The sequence below is a fragment of the Solea solea genome, chromosome 20, assembly GCF_958295425.1.
Source record: "Solea solea chromosome 20, fSolSol10.1, whole genome shotgun sequence".
In the NCBI taxonomy this organism is placed as follows: Eukaryota; Metazoa; Chordata; class Actinopteri; order Pleuronectiformes; family Soleidae; genus Solea; species Solea solea.
The window spans coordinates 14,558,705-14,577,226 of NC_081153.1; the positions used below are offsets into that span (position 1 = coordinate 14,558,705).

The 18,522-nt window shown below is 41.5% G+C and overlaps 2 protein-coding genes across 6 annotated transcripts in view; one reads left to right on the forward strand and one right to left on the reverse strand.

Annotated features, from left to right (window-relative positions):
• The window catches only part of LOC131447727 (potassium voltage-gated channel subfamily KQT member 4), a 40,979-nt gene extending 34,160 nt beyond the window's left edge, over positions 1-6,819 (forward strand). For all 5 annotated transcript variants that reach the window (XM_058619713.1, XM_058619714.1, XM_058619716.1 and 2 more), the window contains 3 exons: positions 5,049-5,180; positions 5,482-5,620; positions 5,875-6,819. In XM_058619713.1, coding sequence (XP_058475696.1) covers positions 5,049-5,180; positions 5,482-5,620; positions 5,875-6,084 — 481 coding nt within the window. In that variant the 3' untranslated portion in view covers positions 6,085-6,819. The remainder of the gene's footprint in view (positions 1-5,048; positions 5,181-5,481; positions 5,621-5,874) is intronic.
• A 3,272-nt stretch (positions 6,820-10,091) lies between these two features.
• On the reverse strand, positions 10,092-12,913 carry cfap300 (cilia and flagella associated protein 300). The gene is made up of 7 exons (XM_058619551.1): positions 12,624-12,913; positions 12,441-12,522; positions 11,920-11,989; positions 11,643-11,800; positions 11,401-11,573; positions 11,205-11,271; positions 10,092-10,349 (listed from the first exon to the last, which is right to left on the reverse strand). Exons 1-7 carry the CDS (start codon positions 12,731-12,733, stop codon positions 10,218-10,220), a joined length of 792 nt encoding a protein of 263 aa, XP_058475534.1. The 5' UTR covers positions 12,734-12,913; the 3' UTR covers positions 10,092-10,217.
• Between the last annotated feature and the right edge of the window lie 5,609 nt (positions 12,914-18,522).

Below are 18,522 nucleotides of genomic sequence, written 5' to 3' on the forward strand. Positions count from 1 at the left end.
AACCATCAATGTTCCCACCACGTAATCTGTATTTAATCCAAATGCGAAAAAAACAAAAATTCTCTGATAAGCACCACTTTATGTTACAATAATGTAAAACATGGTAATAGTGTGGTATTTATTTTGTAATATTAAAGTAATCATTTTATTTTCAATTCAAGTTCCAGCTTGCTAATAACTAAATAACTAAATATAATAGTAATAGTGTAGTAATAAGGTGATAATATAACAGTAATACTGTGGTATTTTCAAAGGTATATTCAGCTAATAGAGAATTACTATTACTACTATTGATTATTACCATATTATAAATGAAATTCCTTCATGTCCCACACACAAATTGCCCACTGTAATTACCAAACCATTATGTGGTCATTCGTATAGAAATAAGATTAACATAATATTACATTTTTACAAAATCCTTACCATACTATCAGCGTTATAGCAATTCTATATTACAATTGTAATAAAAATAAATACATATCATTTAAAAAGAGAGGTAACAGTTGTTGACAATTCAAATTGCCTGTATCGATTGGTATAATAAATGTATGTAATGTGTCTAAAGGTCTAAACAATGCGGTTTAAATCTTGATTTAAATATCATTTTGATCTCTTCTCATAGGCAGAGTATGATCTACAGGCTCTTACCAAATAATAAGATATCATTAAAGAGAAAAAAAACAAAAGAATCTTTTCGTCTTTACATTGAGCAGGAAATACAAATGTCTCCAGCTGTCACATCACATCTCCACCTCTTAGTGCAAACCGGAGATGATGATGAGCAAAACAAGCGCACTTTGGCCTCACAAACATCCCCCTGCGTGTGTATTCAGACAATGGGCACTTCTCCTGGTATTTACAGCCTGCAATAATAGGCGAACATGCTGCTCCTCCATTTGGAAGCTGCCGTGTGCAGATTTAGCTGACAGCGTGGAAATGTCCACTTAGGAGAGGTAACTGAGCCCTCGTGCAGAGGAAGGGTTAGTTTTCCCATGTGACCTTGTCCCTCAGAAAGCCCAGCTCATTCAGGCCAGTGATGTGAAAGGTAGCTATGATGGGATTGCCTCTGAGAGAGCACACACACACACACACACATGCTCAGAAATATGTAACATATGATCACAGTTCAGTACGACTATGTGTAGAGACATACGATACACGGTGTGGACAGAGACGACGGTAATAACAGCAGATGTGGTGTCAGCTTTGGCTTCTTTTTCTGTTATTCAGCAACTGTGAGCGGTCACATTTCTGACTGTACACATCATTATTCACAGAGACGCTTAAGGGCAGGTTCTTGTTTTACGTGAAAACAATGCACTTATATTCACAATCATGTAGAGTGGGTTTGTGTGTACTTGTGTCTGTTACCTCTTTCTGACCTTTTTCAGGACCAGTCGTCCTCATCGGGACCAAAACCTGGTCCTTATGAGGCTCAAGGTTAGGGATAATCTGGTCCTAATAAAGTCCTGGACTTTATTAGGTTGAGGACTACTGGTCCTATCTAGGTCAGTGTTTATGCCAGAAAAAGGGTCCTAAAGTGGATAATAAAGTGGATTTTTAAACTGGCCCTTTAAAGTATATCATTAAAAGATCTCGAGCAGTGGTTCTTAAAATTCACAGTCCTGTACCCCTTCAGACAATTGACCTCCAGCCATGTACCCGCCACTCACACATACTTCTTCTTGCATCACAGGAAATGTTTCTTTTATTTGGTTGCAGTGACTCTACTTGATCTACTTACATTCTTGTGTTGTGTTGTGTTATTTATTTATTTATTAATTCTTTTTTTTTAGTGTTTGAATGATACCATATGATAACTTGTTTCATGTGACATCTTTAGGATTGTTTTAGCATTTTATTCATTCCTCACATAGTTGTGGGTCTGAGCTGAGACTCCCACTGGCTGCATGTCCACGTAGCCCTGAGCGAAACCTAAAGGTGAAGCAAATGCCTTTCATACCCTGGAGTTTCTGCTGCTTTTAGTTTGTGCTTGGGGCGGTTTAGTAGGAATGCTGTTTTGGGTAAAAGCTAAAAGATTAAGGCGACACTTAAGGGCGGTTTCAGCAATTTTTTCCCACTGAGTCAAATGAAGAATAAAGTTAAAATCATTATGATGCTGCTGCTGTTTTAATTCACATTATATCCATTCTAATATTTTACTATTAAAACTTGACAGAAACAAAGTACAGAGCAGTGTAGGGCTTTTATTTTCTTTGAAGGAAGTGACTGTGACATTGACTTTTTGTCAATGTTATTGTTGTTGTGGGAATGAGACTTAATTAGTATCCAGCCATTGATGGATGCTACTTTATTTCATTGTCAAAGACTCATACAGTTTATGCCAGTGAAGATTTTCAGCTGGAATTGTGCATCAAGTTTTCACTTGTGTGATTTAGGTGTTCCCTTAATTTGTGTGAGCCGAACATATAAACACCATCCATTCACATCACGTGGACTTACTGTCAAGTAACCAGGTGTGTTTGAACATGAAAAACCGGCTTCTTCCTCAATGGACAAACAGCCGGAGTATATTTTCCCTTCCACTGTTGTGCCGCTGATAGGATATTATATGATCCTCCCTCAGCTTTGCACTTGACTCAGCAGCTCGGTCTGACCTCAGCTGCTCTGTGCCGCAGACAATAGAAGAGAGGGAGTTCCTATAGATAGTGCAGGTGTGTAAACAGCAGGTGCTTCACTGTACTAACTCACACACACACACACACATGCACATACTCGTGTGGCAAAACTTCTCCAACTGATGTCTGTGAAACACAGGATTGCGCCGCAGCCTTTAGTGCTGAGACTTCACTTTGGAGAGATGAATGCAGTTTCTCAGCTGTCTGGATCCGTGCACACGGCGTTCTGTTTATGAATGCACGTTTAGGGCAGGTATTGGGAAGCAAGAGGAGAAGAGGAAGAAGAAGAAGAGGAGGAGGAGGACGGGAAAACAAGCCTCTTTCTACTGTGAAAATCCAATACTGCACAAAAACAACATTTTTGCTCGTTTGCAGTCGTGCATGGAGTCTCCTTTATTAAATAGATAGTTTGAACATGCTTACTATTAATAACCGTTTGATCTTTGGTCAGCGTCATCACTTTTTCTCGCGTTTCAGCTGTAATATTTTTGAAAACGCGGCGATTACGCAGTGCATTTCTCTGCAGGAATGATTGAATACACAAACTGGAGCTTGTTCATTAACTTCTCCTCACTTAGCTGGTAGCTATAGCCCCTGTAATGGTTCACTGTACTTGGCCCAACTAGCATATGTGTCAGCATTAAAGTCATTTTTAAGTCTCAGATAAACCGTTGCCGTTGGAAACTCTCAGGGATTCACGTTTGCTGAACTGCAAAAAAAGACTGTATTGGCCCCAGTTCTGCGAGCATCTTGACACTTCCTGTCTCTCCGTTGGCCCGGTGCGTTTCTACATCTCAACCTTTGAACATCAGGAAGGAACAGTATCTTTCAGTGAGCAGAGCCAGCTGTGCTCAGCCACTGCCAGTGACTGTGGCCCAGTCGCTGGAAGTTCTCTGGGTGGAGATGGGGCCACACTCAGGTCGCGTATAATAAAAGACACTTCGTCGACTAAGAAGGAATCAGCGTTTTATAGAAACCCGTGGAGGATTGGAAACAAACCACTAGCCCCAGCCTTTTGCTTTACCTGCACCTGAGACCCACCCTGGCAAAAGAAATCTGCATCTACCTGCAGAATAAAAAAGATCGCCTACAAAATACCTCAAATGCAGGAGTCATCAAGAAACGCAGAGTGCTGTGTTAGGGGAACGCGGGCGCTGACAGCTGCTACAGCACCAGCTGTAGAAAGCTACTCCTCCTCCTCCTCCTCCTCCTCTCGTCCCTCTTCTCCTTTACCTGCTCCTTCTCCTATTCTATCCTCCGTTGCGGTGCCAGTCGTATGTGGCTTTGGTAAATGCAAGCGCTGCAGGGACTGTGGACAAAGGTTACAGTGGTTATTTCAGAAAATGACCCCTCTTACGGGTTCAGGTTTCACTTGCTCGTGTGTTTGTGTTACATATTAGCGTGTGTGTGTGTGTGTGTGTGTGTGTGTACTGAGATTTGCATTTGTGGCATTCTGTTTTTTTTTTTTTTGCGCATGTGTGCAGTTGTGTATATTTGATGATGTGAGTACATGATACCTTCTCACTCTTTCACTTCCTAGACCTTTGACGTGATTCCTTTTCTTCCCCCCTGTGAATGCGAGTGGGAGTATTACAGTGGACTTAGTCATCTGGGAGAGAGAGATAGGATTTCCTCGTTAAAGAAAAGAAAAATACTCCCCTCCCTTCCGCTAACTCCTTCAGCTCTGCCAGCTTGATTTTTTTTCATGCAATCAAACAAATGTTGAGACGACAACTCAACTGTGCGCAGTACATTTCGTCTACGTCACGGACGATTTGAAAGGAAACAAATGATCCACCCAACACGGACACGTCCCTCCTTCCCTCCCTCCACTCCCGTTTCTTACTATATTTGGTACATCCTTCACTCTCTCCAGCCTAACGTGTGACCGGAGAGGAGGATGTTTTCAGATATGTGTTGGGCGGATACAGTAGTGCTGGTTCAACATTCTTTCCCAGTGGGATGAGGGGAGTGATGATGAGCTGTGCACACTGGGAGCAGGCGCAGCTGTGGTCCACCAGTGGCTCCAACATGGCTGTCACACTGACAAAAGAGCAGAAACAGGGGCGACGCGCTGACAGCGTGTGTGTGTGTGTGTGTGTGTGTGTGTGTACACGCTGTGTCTTCACTGTGGGTTTATGCTAATTGCTGAAACAGCAAGAACTGATAAGCAAATGTTTCTGGAAGATGTTGTCACCATCACAATGTATACGCACGGTTAAATAAGGGGGTTGCTCTTCTCTCTTTATGGGGCTGTTTGTGAATGATAAGGTCCCCCTGACTGTAATTAATCTTATTATCACATTACTGTCCTGCATTATACGTCCATATGAGGGGGTGTGAGGCTCCACGACGTCCACCGCGGGAGCAATAAGGTTGTTTTTTTTCTCATGCGTGTGTGTGCAGGATCTTGAAGTTCCTTGTGGCCAAGAGGAAGTTTAAAGAGACGCTGCGTCCCTATGATGTGAAGGACGTCATCGAGCAGTACTCTGCGGGACACCTGGACATGCTGGGCCGCATCAAGAGTCTACAGATGCGGTGGGTTTTACAAATGTGATTTTTTTATTGTTCATTCATCAAAATTCAAAAAAATTGAATTCTGTGTTTGTTTGTGGCATCGTTGACACAGCATTGTGTGAACTCCATCCATCCATCTTCTACCGCTCTATCCTCTCCATGAGGGTCTTATCACCCTATATCAACTGAGGTTGGCACAGCTCCCGCCCGTGACCCTCATGTGGAGGATAAAGCGGTAGAAGATGGATGGATGGATGGACACACTACAGTTTTATGTGTCATTGCAAAATCATATGGTGAGAGGTGGTGCTTTGTGTAAAAGGGTGGACCAGATAATCGGACGAGGAGCTGTTCAGTCCGATAAGAAGACTCGCCCTGAAAAAGGAGAGAAGACTCCACCAGAACTGGATCCACTAGATGAGCTAAGCATGATGGGACGTGTAGTAAAGGTGGAGAAACAGGTAACACAAGTTTAATCATATACAATCTGTCAAAAGTAAATCTCTTTTGCACGCTCACAAGAAAAAGCTCTTTATAGCTCCCAGTAGGCTTTAATAGTAAATGACTGGGACACATCGGATGTTTTTGTAGAATAATAAGAAAAAACAAGACGCTTAAATCAATACATTGAGGCCCAGTGTCTCCACACATCAAACAGCTCCAGCACAAATAAAATAAAAAGGTCATTGTTGTGTGTGTGTGTGTGCTTTCTTAGGTACAGTCCATAGAGAACAAGTTGGACCTTCTGCTCAATTTCTACTCCCAGTGCCTAAAGAAAGGCTCCTCCCAGTTTACCCTGTCCTCCCTCCTGGACCCCGACCTCACGTCCGACTACCACAGCCCCACGGACCAAAGAGACCTGTTCCCCTCTGCAAACACACTCAACATCTCCCAGTCCGACACCGGCAACCTGGACTGTCTGTGAGCTGAGAGGTCTGTGGGGTCTGTCTGAACAAAAAACAAACAAAAACAAACACAGTTCCCCCAACAGTTCATCTTCCTTTGGCTGAGTCCTCTCTCTGAGCAGCCACTCCCCTCACTCCCATCTCAAATCTACATCCTCATCCATTTTTCTGAATGAGTTTCCATAGCTGATACAGACTTGAGCTGACAGAGCCTCAGCCGAAGCTGCTCACCTGCCTCAGACCACTACATGAGCATGGAGATGGAGAGGACACTTGATTACTTGACTACTGAACCACATTCACCCACTCACCTCATGCTTAATGTCTATACTTGCATTGAAGCTGCGACTGTAGATAATCTGACTTTGAGTTTTAAAGTTTTGTAAACTTTTGGAGAAAAGTTTTCTCGTCATTATGTCGACTCTTTTTTTTTTTTTAAAGTGGCGAGCTTGAATCAACTGACTGAACTGACGGTGACATACCAGCCATAGGATATATCATCACAACTCTTGATACTGTGGTGAATGCGCTGAGAACAACATTGTACATTCACACCTCGAGAGAAAATTAAGAAAAAAAAAAAACTCTACACAATAGGGTCCTCACACTGTGTGTGTTTGTTCCCTGACCTGAGGAGCCGTCGACTCAGAAATAATCTGCAGACTTGGACTCGGACACGCGGCCCGGGCTGAGAGCCAAATCTCACCAAAGCACCGAATGTCCATGGCACCCAAACAAAAGGAGTTTTTGAAATGTGCAAAGCGTCTAAACTCGGCACATGAAAACAGCTCGGTGAGTGCGTTGGACTGACTGATGTCTACTGTACATTGTTGTTTGTTTGGACCTTCAAGCCCTTCCCTCAGATGAAGTGTCTCCAACAAGCCCACAAGCAAAAAAAAAAAAAAAAGAATGTTAGGATTTAATAGAGACAAAAGGTCTGAAAGGCGTTTGTTTTTTTTTTGTCATGCAGCTCCCTCTCAACTCTGCGTGTGATGCCTCCTGTAGATAAACCATGTTTTCTGCACTGCTCCTTGCAGCTCACATCAGGTGTCAGATCAGGTCTGGACAGTCAGTAACAACTTTTCCTCTCACGTGTTACATGCACTGCAGAAAACAAGAACAAGTTTGAGCCTTAACTGTTTCACGACAGACGAGTCGAGCTCCGGCCTTCACCGACTGTTGTTGCCAGTTTAATGTACAGTCAACGCTCTGTGCTCATGGACAAAACTGGAGAGTGCAAACACACACACACACACACACACAGATCAGTTTCTTTCACTTAAATACTTCAGCACTTGACAATAATACTTTTTTTTTCTCTATATCAAATTATTATTTTTCTGATTTATTTTTTTAATAAACTGTAATTATGTTCATACACTTGATTTTGATAATAGCAAAAAAAAAAGAATGATTTCTATGTTTTTAACTCTGTTGTTAAAGTGAATTGTAGGATTTAAGTTAATGCATTATACGTAGATGAGATTATGATCTTTTAAACTAATGTAGCACTCGTGTCGCGTCAAACCCGCCGACGCCGCAAAATGCAACTACACGCAGCAGATCAGGTTCACACACACACACACACATACCCGCTCACGACAAAGCATCATATTTGTATCTGGCTCGTCATTTTCTATATAACTCATCATTTTTTAACGATTGCTGCCAGCTTCAGCGAAGGAAACCATACGGTGTTTGTCCAGTGGAAACAGTGATTCATTTTGATTTGGTTCAGAAAAGCCAGTTGACCTCAGGTGCTCCACTTCTCCATCAAACCAAGCCTCGACTTCACACAGTGAATGTACTGCATCGCTCCATCTAGTGACTGTAGACTGTAGATTTATGAACATTGTCCGCGTTCGTTTCAAAGAGAAAATACTAGGTACGTAGCTGTATTCTTTTGGCCTAAATGAAAAGTTGTTGTTTAGTTTTTTTTGTCCTTACATTGAACAGTACTGTCATTATTTCATCGTCACCTGGAATGTTAAGCTCTATGAAAATGTATGTGAGACCCTTGTACTGCATGTTGTTGTTAGTGGCGGCCCCACAGTATTAGAAGAATGACTGTAAAGTCTTGAGTCAAGACATGAGAGGAAATGACTTGTGCCTTCTGTGTCCTCGTTCTGTGACTGACATGGTGCGGCTTTCCGTCTCAAACGTTAAAGTGTTTCATAGAGACGTCATAGCCATGCTCTTTTCTTTATTCTTTTTTTCTTTTTTTCTGCAAAATCTGACGAGCGAAACACACTCAGAGTTGTTATGAACGCACAGTTAGAGTCTTCCGTGACAACTGTAATATTTTCAAGAGAATTTTAGCCGTATGTGAACACCTGTCAGATCTGCAGGCTGGAGGCATGGACATTTCTTTGTATCAGCACAGGAAACTCTGCAGGCATGTCTCCTTTCCTTAACGCATGTCACATTAGATCAGAATGGCTTCCACACAACTACCTCTGAGGCCACTAGGGGGCACTAGTCTAGGAAACCAAGTATGAGAAACAGTAACTTGATTGTCTGAAATGACCGAAATCTATGCATGACTCAATCTGCACGTTCTCTCTCTCTTTTCACCCCGTTCTTCCTCATGATGACGTCGTTGCCGTCCATTGTTGACTGACTTGCTGCCATTTGACATTCCAGCTCGTTTGCCCTTTAACTGCTCTCTTAGGTTTTCGGAGCTGTTGTTGAAAACGAATGAAACACAAAGTGATCAAAGCAATAAGCAAAAAGATACTGACCTTCACAAAGTCTTCCGATTCCAAATGATGTAGCTACTGGTTGCTGATGACACATGGCTCTTATCGTATTTTCTAATATAATTCACATCTCTATTTGATCTTTTTGAAAGAGACACAGAAATAATGTGTATCTGCTGAGGATAAAACTAATTCACGTGACTAACTTATTAATTTATTTGTTTCAATAAAGCTCTTTGACTGTATATTCTCTCTTTGCTTTAATGGGACTTTTTTTTCAGGCACTGTAATTAGACGATACATCAAATTAGGACGTCTTTCTGGAACGGATGTTTTAAGAATATGATAAAGATTGAACAGGAACAGGATTTGGCATTATTTAAAGGGCCACTTCACCCAAACATAAATAAAGTTTATATAAAGTTTTTCTTACTAATTTCCAGGGATAAATGTGTTATTTGATCATCAGACAGTGGATCTGAGATACATGTCTCATTCCCACAACAGCAGAGGAAGTTGGGATTGAAAAGCATGAATAACACTGACGAAGTGACTTCCTTCAAAGAAAATAAAAGATAAAATCTCTCCATTAACATGTTTTTATAAGTGAAGAATCTGAAAAAATAAAATTAATTGGACACATTTAGTCCAACTCCGTAATAGAATGTGAGTCAAACAAACACAGCAGCATCATAAGGATTTTAAGTTTAAGTGGAAAAAAAATGGCCTTTAAAGGCGACATAGAATGCTTGTATCACACATATATGTTAGTTATGGAGGTCTACTTACATATATTAACTTGTTTTCATGATTAAAATCCTCCTAATCGCTGCAAACGAGCCAATCAAAATATCTCCTCACTGACGCTCTCGTCAGCCGCGCTGTTTCAGACCAAACAGTTGCTGTGATTGGCCAGCCAACGAGAGCTTTCCTACTGTCCTGTGATTGGCCAGGTACCTGGAAGTGACGTAATAGATAGGCCAGCTCTCAGATACACAGCTCCCCCTCTGGCATGGTGGATGCTCTGCATCTCAGCAGCTACAACGAGACTAGTTCTTCTTCTTCTGCGGTTGAATGTACGCAACCGGGTGTGCCCTGACTAGTGCCCGCACCGGGAGGCGCTACGGTGGTGAGGATTTCTGATGACGACATCAAATTAAGGAAGTGTCGATCCGCTTCGCAGAGCCCAGGAAAACAATACAACACTATTTTCTCAGCAGTGGCTGAACTGTTTGTTCTGAAACTTTAGGGTTTCATAAACGAGGTAATGACACAGATACACACACAAACGCAGCGTTAATTGGAGCTTCCGGTCTATGTCACCTTCAAGTGGACTCAAAAACCTTTTATTGACATTTGTACATTTTTTGCTCTGCATTTGACAAACAGTTGCTCATATTTGTAGTTTGTCTTGACAGCATCAGCTGCTGTGTTTGGATCATATGATTCACACGTCAGTATGGGACATTTCCAACGCCGTAGAAGTGGCAGAACAGAGTCACGTGTCGTTTGAAGGGATCGATAATCAAATAAGCAAACGTCTGCTCCTCCTCTTTTACCCCAGGGAAACATCGTCCAGATTCGTCCTGCGAGGAAGAAAACAAACCTGCAGATTATTGTTAAGCACTAGACTTAAAGCTGCAAGCCGTAACTTATCGATGTTAATATATTTAGGCATTATGAACAAAAATGATGGAGATCCTCATTCGATACGCAAATACACTGAAGTAATGACCACGTAGTCCAGCAGAGGGCGCCAGGGGCACAGCTTGACCTTACGTCCACTTTGAATCCATCAGAAAAATAAGAGTGACCTCATGTTGTTCTCATGTTGAGCTGGAGTTCACTTCTGAACCCAAAGAGGTGTAGCTGTGAAAATGGAGGACACAAGGAGACTAAACTGTCGTCCTGACGACCACGACATCAAAGCATCTGAAAAGTATTTTTGGGTTCTTCACCAAAGATGAGGAAGTAAGGAGCCAATCTGTGGACTCACCTGTTTGCTCCAGCACAACAAGTGATCGACTATTAGTGAGTAATATTAAATAATGTCTGCATGTTTGTGTGTGTGGGCAGGAGGCGGGGACTATCTGAATATCTTCAGATGTCACATGACATTTGTTTGAACTAGATTTTCTTTTAGAAAATGTTACAGGAAGCAGTTTTCCTGTCAAATATGTTGGGTTTCTTGAGCAGTAGATTTTTCACATCTGAAACTTTTCATAGACACTTTGACGCTGTGTCTTCAGACGTGAAACAAATCACTTCCTGTGTGCAGCGCGCGCGTGGCGCTGATCAGGCCTGATCGGCATCCATTTGTATATATTTAAAAATAATGCACTACACTTTTAAACGGCTGAAAAATGACAAAATGCCAAACATATCAGAGGTAAGATTCAATTCACTGATGTTTACATCACACATCACACACAGTAACTTACACTGGCACGGACTCTGAGCACTGTGGAGACAGTACTGATCTTCTTTGTGTCTGGATCCTTCTGAACACTGCACACAACACACAAGAAACAATCCAAAATATATTCAACGTTAGTTTTATGTGGCATGTAGGGATGATACGTGATATGAGGGGATTTTTGGGGAGTGTGGTGTCAAGCACGTCCAGATTCTTCTCACCTGATCAGGTCTTTGTACACGTGCTTCGTGGTGTTGACGTAAGACTCGATAGTGTCTTCGTACTGGCAGAGCTCTCCTCCGAGACAGAGGTGCTTGAAGACACGAAACAGGAACTCCCCGCGCGTCTCCCTCCCAAACACGTGGAAGTTCTCCGAGTCTTCTTCCTGCAACATCTAGAGGAACAGGAGGACGTCATGTCATGCACTGACAGGAAGACGGGTGAAGAAGGGAGCGAGTGTCACCTGTCTGAGCTCATCGTAGTCGGGGTGGACGTCATGGAAGCACTTGATTATTTGCCCTGAGGGCCTCACGACTCCGCAAGAGTAGATCGGGTCAAAAAGCTCCATGGAGACTTGAGTGCATGGCACCACCTCCACGTCTACAGACACCACTGACTTGTCTACAACACACACACACACACAGACACACACACACACAAATGTCAGAAACATTCCACAGAGATCTGACCTCCATTTCCTATGATGAGCAATGAAAGGCTTTCTGTGGGATGTTACATACCAAGAGGCACCCAGTCCCTGGACTCCAACCTTTTCAGACAGGATACCACTTCAGGGTCTGTGAAGAAACACTGCACACACACACACACACACACACACACACACAACACAACACACACACACACACACACACACACACACACAACACAACACACACACAAGAGACTGACATCAAATATGATGAAACATGTGGAGGACATTTTTATTAAGACAGACGTCCTTATTGTTTTCATTCTTCCAGACACAGACAGGCTCGCTGTATGAGCTTTGTTGTACCGCACGGTTTTTCAGGGACGGAAATGATCACGTTTGTCTGTAAGCAGCATTATTTAAAAAAGTAAAGGATGGATTGTGATGACAAGCATTACATGAGGTGTACTGACTAAGCAGCCTCAGAGATTAAGTTACAAATACATGATGTTACATGAATTTCAGCACAAAATACTCAGTTAAGGTTTAGTTTTCAGTTCTCCAGGTTGGTCAGAACTTAGTAGTGGAGTCATTTATGACAGCAGCTCTTACCAGTGCGAACTTCTCGCAGTCGTACGAGTAAAAGCTCTGGTCAAAGCTGAAGGACTGAGCTGAAATCCTTCCCAACATGGACCTGAAATGAACACACAGACCCAGTAACTGTTCCTGTGCAGAAGGAGACAACCTATGCAATGAATGAATGAATGAATTACTTGGTTAAATAAATGTAAATACCATTTCATAAACAGCGCTAAGGCATCTTTGTCCTGCAGGAAAGAGAATGTCTTGGTGGGAAGAGACCTAAAAGAATAGGATTGTTCAAACTTGATGTTGTCTCCTGCCATTTCTGTCCTTTTCTTTTGTTTTCTTCTTCTTCTTCTTCTTCTTCTTCTTCTTCTTTGGCCTTACCCAGATCAAAGGCAGATGAAACTCCCTTCCACGGTTGCCTAGGGAACCGATGCACAGATCAAGTCCATCGACTTCTCTGGGTCATGAGTGATATCTAAATGATACTGAACAAAACCACTTTTGTTCCAAACCTGGGTCTGACTGTGTTGTGTTGCCTTGACAACGGACGCTTCCAGCGTGTCAGTGTCCCCCACTCGACGAAGCGCTGTATTACTTCACCAATCAATGGCAGTGAGCATTTCAGCCACCAGAGGGCAGCCGTGCACTGCTTTTTATAAACGGTGGGCTGTTTTCCTCATCCTAATGCTGATTTTCCTCATTCTTATATTTCATACAGGGTTTAGCAGGATAATATAGGATTTCCTGTCAGTCTTTAATGACAGAAAATTATATTTGAAGAAAATCTATTTGGGAATTCATGGCATTTATGAACCAGCCTTAATTTGTGAGAGAAAAACACTTTAAATGAATAATTTCTATCTCTCTCTTCTCTTCTGCATCTTCTCAGCCAATGGCCTCTCATCCATCTCTTTTTTGCTCCATAGTTTAACCTCTTGAAACTGGTCTTTCACATTATTGTGTACTGTTATACGTACGTATATATTATTTCGATTTTGATGATTCAATAACTGGATACTGCATCTTCTGAAGCATCTTGAGTCTTCTGTTTTTTCCCAAACACGTCTTTCCTCCCTGAACTCCCTGAAGATCCCTACAAATATCTTTATTATTTCTGGCTCAAACGCTCATGTCATTCACAACATTCCCCACATTCTTGTCAGGTCGAGGATGTGGGGACTTTTTTGGCCAACATTCCATAATAGGACGTCCAGGCCCTGAAACCATAATAATACACATTTGTTGTGGCATTCCTGTCTTTAACAAAAATATGAATAAAAACAGAACAGAACAGGACATCATTATTATCATATTAATCATATAATTCCTTAAATGTCAGGTTTTTACACTTTTGAAAGGAAGCATGCGTTTAAAATGTATGTATCCTCGGTATGTATACAAAAAGGTTTTAGATTTACATTTAAATACATTCCTAATGATTAAAAATAATTTAATCTTAGCTGATGACATGCTTGATGAAGGTGTGGAGAGACGGGAAGTCATTCAAGAGGACACAGGTTCACTGATGCTGATAAAGACAAGCCTGTCCAAAATGCCCAACAGATAATCTTAAACTATTTTAATTTAAAATGTAATTACACTGTATGTTATAAAACATTTTTGTGCTTGTTTGAATTGACGAAAGATGCCAGTCGATGACCCTCTATTATGTCTATTATATGTTCGATGACGTGTTAGAAGCCATTTTACTTTTTTTACTTTTTTTTAGGTTTTTATTCAGTTGAGAAAAAAACTAAGAATAAAATCCCCCTTACTGATGATATAACTGAGTAAAAACACAAGATAAATACACAGTAAAAGTGGTAAAACAATAAAACATGAGTGTGACCAACCATATCAAATAATACAAACTAAAATCAGGGAACTAGAAGCATAGAACTATGACAGAGGAGACAGAAAATGGACATTTACGAGAGAACAAGGCTGCACGTCCATGCCAGAAACAGGCAGCTACAACATGTCGACTGTAATTTAGCAAATAACGAAAAGAAAAAGATGAGAAAAAAAACAGCTAAAACAGCTGAAAAGCTCTGAGGCAGCAGACCACTCTGACGTCGTCCGTCACTCAAGAAAATGAAGACGCTTCAGACGTGTCTTACTGTGGACCGTTTTGCACACACTGCTGCCATGCAGGATCAAAGCTGTGCCCAGAGAACAATAGACAAAAAAAAAGTCCGAATGATGTCACAGCGGGTGAACTTTGTTTCTGTTGCTCAGGCGGCACAGGATGTGAAGAGAGTTTGGTTATTTTCAGGCCCTCTGCCCTCTGTACTGTGTTTGTATGGCACATTGTTGTAAAGCAACATGGTTCACTCAGTGAAGGGCTCACCTTATAAAAAAATAAGCCTGCTTAAGTCTATGGTATTTTAAGATTAAGTTTGCTTGACATTTGTCACTCTACCACACCAAAGTCCATGCAGAAAATCAGTGGTTTTAACTGCTGCAAACACTGGAGCTGCTGGTCTGCTGCAGCCTCGTTTGGTATGTTTGTGTCGCTGAGGTAAATACGAATCAAGAATTTCAAATACAGAAGTCACAAAATAACATGTTTGGACAAAGTGAAAGCAGTCGTGGATCAATGACTCGTGTGTGTGCTTCGATGTAAAATCACTGATATTCTCTATGGACTTTGGTGTGGGAGACTGAGGGACGTTTTACAAAGCGACAAAAACTTCAGTTTTCAATTGGAACAGACTGTTCAATGTGAGATTAAAAACAAACGAACATGTACGTAAGATATCGTCTTTACTTTTGTAAAGTGGCTAAAATCCTGCTTCAACAACCCTGAATTATAACCATTTTGGGATCTGTTAGTGTGTTAACTTCTAGAGGACCATGAAGTGTCCTTGTAACATGCTGCAAAAACCTCTATAAAAAGAACTCTATTCAGAGTCTGTTTGTTATGTCTTCCTCGGAGCACACTCTCCTTTTATTTTCCCTTGTTGATTAATATCCTCCTGTGCTCTGTGATAGTGTATCTAAGATATTCTGGGAATTCTCGAGCCTTGCATGGACACGCCACGGCAGAGGAATACGGAGGAGGGGGAGATGAGAAAAAGAGGGGCCACAGGTAGACTGACCCTCTTAAGATCAGACCCTCACTGACTCTTGTTTCGTGATACTGTCTGTGACACTGTCTGCGTCGCGTCGCCGTAACGTGTTTTCTCTTTCACGTTGTCTCGTTGGGAAATGAACGTAGTGATGGATAACGTGCGCTGTCAAACACTGATGGTTTTAGGTCATCACTGGTGAGGCTCTAACAGGTTTATAAGTGTTGTGGTTTTACAGATAAAGAGGTTTTAAGTCAAAGAGGTTCAGAGGTCAAGACTATTCGATGTATGTAGTGGTTTCTGCATGGGTCAAAATAGTCTCTTTGGCATATACTAAATGCTCTGTGTTTACATACATGTTTTTAAATCACAGAATGAATAATACTGTGCAAAACTCTTTGCTTTTTGATAGCAGTACTATAATGACCATACAGTGAAATGATTCCTACAGAAAATACAGAAAAATGTTAAACAAAACACAGCTACAGGTTAAAGTGTCATGTATTTAGTGTGACGCGTCCTCACATTTGAACAATATCAACCCTGGCTTTGTTAAACCTGCCGTGAAACCCCTGATTCATGCATAGTAAAGCCTGTGTTTGTCCGACTATTTGACGTTGAAAGATTGATTTGCTTTGCTTGATTACGCCAGGTTTGTTCTAGACCTGCTTGAGCTTGAGTTAGAAACTCACTGATGAGACCAATCACACATCATTCCCATCCAAACGCCAGCGATCACAGACTTTGACAGACGTCAAAACAACAAAGCTGGTGGTGCTTTGTGATGCAGGACCTTTTGCACAGTACTGCGCATAAAAATAGACGTAGTCTTCCAGTTGCAAAACAAGCCCAGAAATCTACTGTTATCACCTGCAACTGGGCACCTATTATAGATGACACCAGCTGTGATGTGCTGTGTTTTATCATCTATATTCTTATAAATGGGAACACAGGTCACAGAATAGACATGGTGTGCTTTTGAAGAAGATTTAGAACCTGTAACTCATTTTAAATAAAGCAAGAAACAGGCCCATTCCCCTATAGAGTTCTTTTCATATATGTTTACACGTGTTATATATATATATACTGTATATATATATATATATATATATATATATATATATATATATATATATATATGTGTGGGGGAGAGTATGTAAAACCAGAAATGTCCTTGTTTTTTTATTTGTAGTGTTTCAGTTATTTTCTTTAAACGGCTTAAACTGAGCTAAAGTAAGGTTACATTTATAAGTTTATTTATTACATTGTCACATGACCTGATACAGTAGAGGGCATATACACTGGTTGGTCATTTGTCAAAAGTTGCCCTGAGCACGAAAGTGTTCCTGATGACAAGCTCCTTGAATTGTTGGGGAAAATGAGTCACAGCGGTCAAAAGCCTCTTCTCAGTCATTACATGTCCTTGTTTCTGGTTTGTGATGAAGAGAAAAGCAGCACAGGATGACAGAGTGTTCCAGTTTGGCAACATGCGTTTGTTCGAGTGATGTGGATCCATTTTACATTAGCAACACTTTCCGAGGATATCACGTGGGCGACTACTGGATGACTGAGCTTCTTCATCTCTTGCCCTCTTGACAGTTATTATCGCCTCTTCATTTGCTTCTCGACACTTGTGTTTGCGCCGCTTCTGTCCTGGTCTCCATCGTAACGGTCCCTTTGCAGCCGTCTGTCATGGAACATGATGCTGGATGTTTCCGCAGTCATCCAGGAATGTAATCTACTGTGTGACAGAAACAAGTCCTGCCCCTGTGATACTGACTGGTATCAACAAGCACACGCAGTCTCTGTTTACCCTCATTAAACCTTGGATATGTGTATTTGTTTGAATGCATCATTTATGAACTCCGCCATGCTCCCTTCACCCATCAACTAACTGTCCTGTTGTCCTTCAGAACGAACCACGGAGACAAATTGGGTGCTGAACTGTGAGTGGGAGAGAGACGAGGAGGGAGGAAGCAGAAATAAAATCAGCGGCCAGAGAATGTCTAGTTTTGGCCTAAACTAACAGTCAAAGAGCCTGTTAAAAAACTTAACTCACCATGAGTAAATAAAGAAACCAAACCTTTGGGACGTGTCCTCAGTCTTTGCTCCCACAGATCAGTGGATTTCTTATGTAACAGCCATATCAGTGAGACGAATGATACATACAGGAGAGGTGAGGAGCGCTCTGTCGCCCCCTGATCTTCACTAGTGACCCTCTGAACTGCAGTCCGCTCCAAAGCAAACATCACCTCACTCATATGTGCCGTACTTTATCTATCTCCCCCTAAATCACATCATTTAGTAAAATGTTGATGTGATGAGACCTTTACAACAGAGCAGACCCCATGAGGAGACAGGAGGACCTTTACAAAATGCATGGGTGACACATAGGGAGTGAGGATGCTGAGACATCACAGCTGGGTCAGTCCCTGTGCTGATGGATGGATGGAGAGCATCAGAGGTTAGAGGGAGGGGTTGACACCACCTGAGGCCAAGTAAGAGGATGACATCACCCACATTGGTTGGTGGGGGGACTTATTTAAAAATAATCATAAAGCAACAAGCTGCTGCATGTCACACACACTTCAACATGTTTTCTGTGTTTAATTAGAACAAAGAGACACCCGCAGGGACTTTATGCGTGTGTGTGTGTGTAATTATGAAGTGATAAAATATTATCTGTATGGATCTATAGCAGCTGTACTTTCTTCACGCTTCATCGCACATAATAATCTCTGAGTATTATTCAGTGAGGTTTCCACGCGTGCATTACGCGTGAGAGTCTCGTGTTTGGAGTTTATTATTTTTTAATTGTGGGATCAATATCTATGACTATAAGTGTTTAAAACAAGGAGGTTCTGGAGGGCAGCATGATAAAATGGACTGTGTGACTGAAGTTTAAATAATTGTTGGAAATGTTCAGAATCATCTGAAGATATAGCACATTGTGGCAAAAATGTGTATTCATTATTTAGTAAAACAGCCGTACACGTTCAGGTATATAGTGAGTGGGTACTGGCACTTACAATATT